Below are 9,986 nucleotides of genomic sequence, written 5' to 3'. Positions count from 1 at the left end.
CTAGGGACACAAGGAAAATTGTTCCATCGAAATAAGTTCAGGTATAAAATACGTACATTTATGTATGTAAACGGCATCGGAAAATAATTTGCATTATTGGATAGGATACTTTTGAATTTCTTACAGTATTTTACTGCAAATCTGTCATAAAATATTAATATAACGTATTAACTTTTAGTCGCTGATGATGAAACACAAAACAAAGGATGTCCGTGTTCCAGTCGTGTGAAAATGTGTTGTTTTATTTTTCCTTTTATCTGGATAGAGGTCTAACTTGTCTACTTAACCAGCGTTTATCACTTTTCACCCTTCTTAATTCCTCAAGGTGATTAAATAAGAACAACACTGTTATTCAAGAAAACTTTAAAGATTTTACATATCTTAATATACAATGAAATCATAGTTAATCAAAAACTATAACCATCTTTGTAATACATCACTGCAATATCCGAAGTACGACTTTAATATAAAGCGTGCAGGTGAGAGATAATTTTGCTTTTTTTGACACATTCTAAAGTACACATTTACGGTTAGTATATTCCATAATTAGACTAGATTAAATCATAATATACATGTATGTCACACTTTTCAATACTTTAAACGGTAAAAAAACCACGAAATTTCTATATAATTTAGCTTGAATCTTCAGTCGTGCCATTTTAAACTTCCATACAAATAAACCATGCATTTTTATCAAAGTTTTGAAGCTCAATTCTTGTATGGCATTTTTTTTATCTCTTTCTCCTATTTTCACATTCTATAATGTTAACAATAAAAACAATGAAATTTGGAGTGTCATTTTGATCTTTTGTAGGTTCTTGTACAAACTACATCTTGCGCTGTGAGTTTCTGAAAAGAAAAGAAGAAAAGTGATATATCAGTTTGCCTTTTTAACGTTCCAATGACAACCCACGTGCAAGTTGCGGAAAATTCTATAAATAACATCCTGACAGGTTTTGGTTAATATCGCTTTTAATCCCTTCAAGATCCTGTTACACATTTTTTATGGTTTTTAATCATAAATATGATGCTCTGATAAAGATTTATCAATATTGTAGGTTCCAAAAAGCATTATTTATAAAGATATTACAGAATTTAACATTTCATGTAAATAAAGGGAGGTAATAAAAATTATTTTCTATAAAATTTAAGTCAATTTTTACAACAAGAAACGAATGAAAATATTTTAATGATTACATATAAATGCACAAATATTAGCAGTACATATTGTACATATTCTTCGATGTTTGAAAATTGTTTTATTTGCATAATTATGTACATATATATAATTTCACTTTGTATGGTAAACCACTTTGATCACAACATACAGGATCTTTAACGGGTTTTCTTATAAACCTCTACACATTAAAGACGTTTTCCGGAGTTTTCATATAGACAAGTTTAAAGAAATTCTATTGAACAGTTTTAATTTTGCCTATATGTCTATATGAAAACTCCCGAAAACGTCCTTAACCAGAATGCAATGCCATAAATGCACCTCCATGGTTTTATTTAAACATTCTTACCCAAATACGTAGATGAATGTAAAGTCTAAGTTGCTAAAAATCCGAATGAATGGAATTGATAACTTAAATTTATACTAGTGGGCGTTTAATATGCCAACTATGTTTCAAAGAAAGTAGTGGCTGCTGAAAAGTGTGAATAAAACTATCAAACAAACGGAATACCCCATTAGCAATAAACGTCTTAACTTAATTTTGTTAAGATCTACAGGTCATATTCAACTTCCTAACCAACTCTTAGATCTGTAGGCTATGTAGATTTTTAGTTATTTAACAGCAGAAATCAACCGTGACCTTTGACCTCCTGACTTCAAATCCAATAGGAGTCATCTAGTAAACCAAAGTCCTAACTAAATTCGAATAATCTAAGAACTTCACACCAAAGCGAAAGGTTCACACCAAAGGTTCTCTAGTTATTGGCTGTACAAGAAACTACGACCTTGACTTTTGCAAACTGACCTTAAAATCAATAGGAGTCATAGATCTACTAGCCTTGGTTAACTTCCACACCATATATTAGGACTGTAGGCTAAACCGTTCTTTAGTTAGTGGCCGGATAATTAAGGTGTGGACTACGGAATATCCTATTTTACCAAATGATGAGAGGATTATTAAAATTGAGAACAAACAACATTATTATAAGACAAACATGGTGATATTAATCTCAAGGAGACCGGTATATACCGGGTATTTCCAACTCAAATCGTGCATGATTAAAACCAACTTAAGAGTAGCTATCTCTCGATTTTTCTTTTGAATACTATTATAGTTTCACGATTTTTTTTTTACAAATGGAGATGTACAAAGTCCCTACCATAACCATTGTATCCCCGGACCATTCACGACATATTGTGGAGTCCACATCACCTTTCTGTGTAGCCATCAGTTTCTGTCCATCCATTGACATGACGGTCTGTTTATAGAATAAAGTTGTATCTATATACACGATTATAGGAGATAAAAAAACTTAAAAAATAGTATTATATCACGAGATAAAACAATAGAATACGATCAAATATTTGAGTAACTGATATTTCTTTACGACATGTATTCTTTTGTTAGAGTTGATAAGCAATTATAGATATATTTTGAAACCCCTGTGAGGGAACCCATCGTACCTGCACTTTCCGACCGTCTGCTGTCGTTTCTTCAAACACATCTCCAATGACAAAGTCTATTTCAGTTGTTTTCAGTGTCGAAATCGTCTTTATTTTCCACCTACCATTTTCAACTGTGATTTCCTGGGTAGGTTTGATAGTTGCCGCCATTTTCCTCATCACGAGACCAACACCTGCTCGACAGAAATACTAAATTTGAGCCGCGTCACGACAAAACCAACATTGTGCGTTTGCGACCAGCATGGATCCAGACCAGCCTGCGCATCCGCTGTTCGCTTTACAAATAGGGAATATGATAGCCCTGATCAGACTACGCGTATGCTGGTCTGGATCCATGCTGGTCGCAAACCCATTATGTTGGTTTTGTCGAGACGCAGCTCTAATAATATTAATTAGGGTTTTTAGGGTTTTCATGACGAAGAACGGGCTGGAGAAAGATATGGAATGAGATGACACCGCTAGTGGAGGTGTGGCCGTCTCACGAGCAAGTGCACGGACGTTATGACTCATGGCTTTTTCGTTCGGCGGCCTAGAAAAATAAACGTGGACTTTTGAATCACATGCCTCCGTTTCAGTTTTAAAATATGTAAAATATTTTCTGCCAAACTACTTGCAAAGACTTTGGAACATTGTAAGTTTGAAATATATGAAAACTATTGAAAATAATGAAAAGTAAAGGAACCCCACTTTTTAAATCTTGGAGAAGTAGAAGTTTACTTTACGAGCAAAGAAACTTAAAATTGTTGAATTTAAAAAGTAAAGTAAAGGAATTAGAGTTTTGGTGAATGAAGGTGTTTACAGTGATTTTGTTTTGTTTTGTACATTCCATTTAAGTGATAGCTCAAGAACAAACGCAACTTTTCGGCCATTTTCGTCACTCTCCGGTAAAGGACTGTGGCAATCTGATTAAAATCAGCACATAATTAATGCGATCATAGGTCCCTCACCACTGTAGGTTCGATCCTCACTCGGGTCTAAATCTTTCATGTGAGGAAGCCATCCAGCTGGCTTACGGAAGGTCGGTGGTTCTACCCAGGTGCCCGCTCGTGCCTGAAGTAATGCCCGGAGGGGCACCTGGGGTCTTCCTCCACCAATAAAGCTGGGAAAAAAATCGACGAAAAATTTCGGCGGGACGCTCTAGAATGACCCGACTTGAGTGTACGGTCGCCCATATGGGCTTTCCGGCGGCGACCTTAAATAAACGCATAAAAAAAAAAAAAAAAAAAAAAAAGAAGAAGAACTTTAGTCAGATTGAGGACTATGGATAACAAGGCGTTTAAATGTAGTTCTTTTTTACTTTGAGACAAATTTGCTCATAGGTCCTAATCTTTCACCATAAATATTAAGCAAATAGAAACATTTGTTCACCACAATAGTTTATCAGCAAGACAAATTACACTCAGTGTAATTTAGATATCTTAATCTCGACGCATATATCAAAATGAGCTAATCAATTCGTAGATATATATTCATTTGAATTGAAATGAGCCGCGTCACGACAAAACCAACATAATGGGTTTGCGACAAGCATGGATCCAGACCAGTCTGCGCATCCGCACAGTCTGATCAGGATCCATGCTGTTCGCTATCAGTTTCTCTACTTGTTATAGGGTTTGTAAGCGAACAGCATGGGTCCTGATCAGACTGCGCGGATGCGCAGGCTGGTTTGGATCCATGCTGGTCGCAAACCCATTATGTTGGTTTTGTCGTGACGCGGCTCAAATGATTTTCATTTTATCAAGGTTTTTTACTATGATGAAAACTAGGTCTAAAACATATACCGTATATTTATAGCCTTGCGTTACGCCATAAATTGAATTTATATGTTTACATACTTTAACCGAACATTTAGTACACTGCCAATACTTAAACCCACGACATAAATTACTTAAGTCTTTTCAAAACTGTATATCACTAGTTGATTTATTGAGCAGAACACTTCTATCTAAAATGCAAGAACAGTAGAACAGTATCTGGAATGCAAAAACGACACCTTGAATGCAAAAAGGGTACCTAAAATAAGAAGAAACGACACCTTGAATGCAAAAAACGGCACATGAAATGCAAAAAAACGCCCTTTGAATGCAAAAACGGCACATTGAATGCAAAGTGGCATCTAAAAGGCAAAAAAAAATAAAAAAAATAATAATAATAATAATAAAACGGCACCAGAATTGCAAGAACATATTTTATATGCTTTCTCTTTAACAGCCGAAATTTTAAATTAGATAATTTCAGCCTTCAAATAGAAGTCCAAATTTTAGATATTTGTTTTTTTTGTTGTTTTTTTTCAGATTGTAGCGTTTTCTAAAATTCAGCAATTAACAATGCAATAACTAGTCACTAGCTGGAAATAGTTTAAAAACTGCCAAACATCAGTCAGATAAAAGCTAGGCGAAAACACAAAAATATGCAGAAGACAGCCAGACAACAGACAAACAATATTCAGACAAAAGTCCGACAATATTCGCAATATTCAGACAATAGTTCAATAGTCAAACAATAATTATACAATACATGTAGTTAATATTCAGACAATATTCCAACAATTTTCTGAAGATATTCCAAAAGTATTTAAAATACTTAGACAATAGTCCATCAATATTCAGACAATAGTCCAACACTTTTTATACAATTGTTCTACAATATTTAGACAATAGTCCAACACTATTTAGACAATAGTCCAACACTTTTTATACAATTGTTCTACAATATTTAGACAATAGTCCAACAATATTCAGACAGTAGTCCAACACTTTTTATCCAATTGTTCTGCAATATTTAGACAATAGTCCAACAATATTCAGACAGTAGTCCAACACTTTTTATACAATTGTTCTACAATATTTAGACAATATTCCAACAATATTCAGACAACAGTCCAACACTTTTTATACAATTGTTCTACAATATTTAGACAATAGTCCAACAATATTCAGACAACAGTCCAACACTTTTTATACAATTGTTCTACAATATTTAGACAATAGTCCAACACTATTTAGACAATAGTCCAACACTTTTTATACAATTGTTCTACAATATTTAGACAATAGTCCATCAATATTCAGACAACAGTCGAACACTTTTTATACAATTGTTCTACAATATTTAGACAATAGTCCAACAATATTCAGACAACAACCGAACACTTTTTATACAATTGTTCTACAATATTTAGGCAATAGTCCAACAATATTCAGACAACAGTCGAACACTTTTTATACAATTGTTCTACAATATTTAGACAATAGTCCAACAATATTCAGACAACAGTCGAACACTTTTTATACAATTGTTCTACAATATTTAGACAATAGTCCATCAATATTCAGACAACAGTCGAACACTTTTTTATACAATTTTTCTACAATATTTAGGCAATAGTCCAACAATATTCAGACAACAGTCGAACACTTTTTATACAATTGTTCTACAATATTTAGACAATAGTCCAACAATATTCAGACAACAGTCGAACACTTTTTATACAATTGTTCTACAATATTTAGACAATAGTCCAACAATATTCAGACAACAGTCGAACACTTTTTATACAATTGTTCTACAATATTTAGACAATAGTCCAACACTATTCAGACAACAGTCTAACACTTTTTATACAATTGTTCTACAATATTTAGACAATAGTCCAACAATATTCAGACAACAGTCTTAACACTTTTTATACAATTGTTCTACAATATTAAGACAATAGTCCAACAATATTCAGACAACAGTCGAACAATATTCATAATTTTTTTCAACAATATTTAGACAATATATATGCCATCAATATTCAGACAACGGTCTAACAATATTCAGACAGTAGTTCAACAATACTTAGACAAAAGACATACGTCAGTCACATACGGATTACAGTAACAAAACAATAGTCAGACGATAACAGGACGCTAACCGGAAATTAGCCAGCCAAACAAGCGATAGCAAGACATTTACAAAATTTGCCTACCAGCACATTTATTTGGAGGGGCTTTGTCCACTATGTCAATTTTAGATGGGAGGACTTTTGTCCGTTTCCACATTTCAAGACACTAGCTACAATGTATACAACAGAAAGAAGACAATACATCTAGTTAGCCACTGTCAGTATCAAAATTTTAATATTATCTGCGTTCTTCATTTAAGTACATGTATTTTGAATGGGAAACAGATTAGGAGAGGGAACCAGATAAATACACGGAAAGTGTCGAAATTTGCCGAATATACACGATTTTATAAATGATGCATGTATAATAACTTTGAGCCTTTAAATTTCATAATCATGCATGATTTGGACAAAGTTTTGGTCTAAGGCGCCATTTAATTTGAGACCAATACTCGTAGTCGTAAACCCTAGCGGATCAGTCACGTGGTAAAATTTTCGCTACATGTCAATTTACTGCGAGTAGGATATATATACCCTTATCTCCCAACCCCTCTTCTCGGATTCATTTTTTCCGCTATTACCGCATTTTAACTATTATAAAATGTATAAGTGTAGCTATTTTACAATCCCGCAAAGTTAGATTGGTGCGAAAAAAGTCATTGTTACAAATGGATATTTTCAGCTGCTTCAAAACGACCACAGTTATTCAATCTAAATAGCCTTTTGACCTTTGGTAACTTCTGAAATCAATGGAGTTTTTTTTACAAATATACATGTATATTACAATTGCGTTCTTTTTTTAAGATGATTCAAGTATTTACTTTTTTTTCAATTACATTTATATATAGATAAGGTAAATGAGAATTTTGATAGAATAAACTGTTATCGTTTTGATTTCACAATGAGCTTTAATCACGTTCAGCAGTTCTACATTACATGAAAATATCGATGTTATGTACGGAACCACCAGTTTTTTTATACAGCAACTATCGGCATGGAATCTGGGATCTTCAATACATTACCCAATATTTCAAAATTCAATTGATATATTGTTGTTATGCGAGTCTAACCAAACAACTAAATAAAATAAAATAAATGATAAAAAAATAAACTCAACTCACCCACTGCTTTCATATATGCGTCAAAGTTTTCAGTCTCCACTAACTGCCATGTCCCTGTTGCAAAATCAGCCATCCTGTTGTTTTGTGTGTGTTTTTGTTTTGTTTTAATTTTAATTTCTATGTGTAATTTCAGAAGTGAAATAAAAGTTTACAAAAGTCCACGTGGTCGTTCTCTCTCTATATCAAGATCAACGTGCTTATCTGTGAACCACTAGACAGTTATAAACGTTCATTTGACATACAACAGAGTAAAATGTAATCTCGAAAACTGAAAGATATAAATTAGCTGTTCTCCATAACTTTAAACAAGTTTAACATATACTTAATCGTACTTTAGTTTCGATTATCTTCAGTCTGTTGCGGTATTGGTATTTACTTGTTTTGGTAAATCGAACGCAGTACTCATAATTATGAGTATTGAATAATAATCAAGCGTTCTGTCCGTTTTTTAATGGTCGCGTGCAATAAAAAGAATCTGATTGTGCGAGTTTAATGGTCAATATGACAAATCAAACGTCAATATATAATTACACATTGACAACTTTTGTATTTGATGTCTATTTTTGATATCAATTAACATTACCGGAGTCCTGCACATATTATTGAACGGTCCGAGGTATGTGATGGTTTCTTGCAACAAACAAACGAATTAATATGCAATATAACTTATGATTTAAACCGTCGTAAACATATTAGCATCCTTCAATGGACTGTATTTTATTAAATGAAAATGCACTTGGAAATTATTTTTTTCAGACTTATTTCACAAACATTTCTTGTTCTCAGAATATTTTGGAAAACATCAACTTTTGGGAAATTTTTAGGCGCATGTCTCAGACTTGGTAATTTACAGTGTCCCCCATATCAATTATCACTTCTAACTATGAAACAATGTTATGCACATATATAGACTTAAACGGATTACGTATCTTACATAAATAACCAACTTTGTCTCGACATTTCCGATTGGGAATATCGTCAGCCATTTGGGAATAATTTACTCTTTCAATTTGGAATATGACCAATAAAAGTTTTGCTATTCAGTCAGCAAAATAAAAAAATAATGTTTTTGGACCCACTGTATAATTGCATACACTGACTAAAACATTCAAATGTCAAAGCATTTTATGAGGGTGTGTTTTTATCACATATCGATAATAAGCGTAGAAATTTATCATTTTATTCATGTATAATGTTGTAAGCATGAAAAGCGATCCAAAATAGTATATTAGTAATGAAAATATTACAATTAATTGCTGGCATATATCATTTTGTTGTTAAATAAAAGTGTCAAAAATTGAATGACTAAGCGTCATTTTTTGTGTGTTTACTCACTACTGTCACTATGGAACACAAATAAGTTTCAAATCCGGCTTGTTTTTATTAAAGCAGCATGCCTCAAGATTCATGCTAATTTTCATAGTATTAAAAAGTAAAATGTTTTCGAGTTAACAATGATATTAGTGAACATATTGCAAACGGCACTTACAATTCAGGTAAATTACCAAATTGATGTCAAAATATGCAAAAAAGAAAAGCCCTTATTACGTTAGTAAATTTCGTGACTCTTGAAATTTTCCGGTTTTTTTTTTAAATCTAAGTGCATTTTCTCAAGTTTTGATTTTCTTCAAATATTTTTGACTCATCTTGACATTTCGTGCCGATTACCAATAATTCTCTACCGACGTATGACGAAAACTCCAGAAATTTCCAATCACATTATTAAGCATGATAATAAAGATAGGATGGTAATAATTGATTTAAGATTTGATGATGACAAAGGTAAAATATATATGGGTAGAACGGAGCTCAGAGAAAGGAATAAGGATAATAGATGACCTTACAAGAAAACAACCTGAAAGGATGAAGACTTGTAAAGAAGAAGGTAAAATCGGATATTACTATAAATGGCGATTTATGATTAGACCTGCTCGGAAAATGGGAAATGATAACAATAATCAACGAACGGAAAGTGTTAATAGTGAAAAGTTTGAGAAAAGTAATAATAGTGAAGACTATGGAGCAAGCATGCAAAGAAAGCAAATGGATTGGGAATCGCAAGTTGGAGCTGATGAGGAAAATACAGATTTATACATGGTTATAAACGATAAATGTGATAATTCATTTGCAGGAATCAAACGTGTAAACAAAAATGCTTCTGGCAATGATAATGGTGTTTTATAGGGGTGTGGCCAAAGCACATTACAACTTTCAGAACTTAAGTGTGTTTGCTGGAATATTGAAGGATTGAACAATAAGATATTTGATAAAGATTTGATTGATTATCTTAAATCTTTTTATATTATATGTTTTGTAGAAACTTGGTTGTTAGAAA

The 9,986-nt window shown here is 32.7% G+C and overlaps 1 protein-coding gene across 1 annotated transcript; it reads right to left on the bottom strand.

Annotated features, from left to right (window-relative positions):
• Positions 1-460: 460 nt before the first annotated feature.
• LOC132735745 (sodium/calcium exchanger regulatory protein 1-like) lies at positions 461-7,735 on the bottom strand. Its single transcript, XM_060722735.1, has 4 exons — positions 7,652-7,735; positions 2,642-2,814; positions 2,338-2,436; positions 461-849 (listed from the first exon to the last, which is right to left on the bottom strand). Exons 1-4 carry the CDS (start codon positions 7,722-7,724, stop codon positions 796-798), a joined length of 399 nt encoding a protein of 132 aa, XP_060578718.1. The 5' UTR covers positions 7,725-7,735; the 3' UTR covers positions 461-795.
• Positions 7,736-9,986: the final 2,251 nt, after the last annotated feature.

The sequence above is a fragment of the Ruditapes philippinarum genome, unplaced genomic scaffold (assembly GCF_026571515.1).
Source record: "Ruditapes philippinarum isolate M1 unplaced genomic scaffold, ASM2657151v2 ctg21677_1_1_1_1, whole genome shotgun sequence".
NCBI lineage: Eukaryota > Metazoa > Mollusca > Bivalvia > Venerida > Veneridae > Ruditapes > Ruditapes philippinarum.
The sequence above is the reverse complement of the archived record's forward strand: the minus strand, read 5'-3'. Positions and strand labels throughout refer to the sequence as shown.

What these genes read in the sequence shown, in the direction of transcription:
- LOC132735745 (XM_060722735.1), bottom strand. Translation starts at nt 7,724, where the DNA reads ATGGCTGATTTTGCAACAGGGACATGGCAGTTAGTGGAGACTGAAAAC. An exon ending in CGCATATATGAAAGCAGTGG is followed by an intron (nt 2,815 to 7,651) that starts GTGAGTTGAGTT and finishes TCTGTCGAGCAG; the next exon opens with GTGTTGGTCTCGTGATGAGG. An exon ending in CAGACGGTCGGAAAGTGCAG is followed by an intron (nt 2,437 to 2,641) that starts GTACGATGGGTT and finishes TTCTATAAACAG; the next exon opens with ACCGTCATGTCAATGGATGG.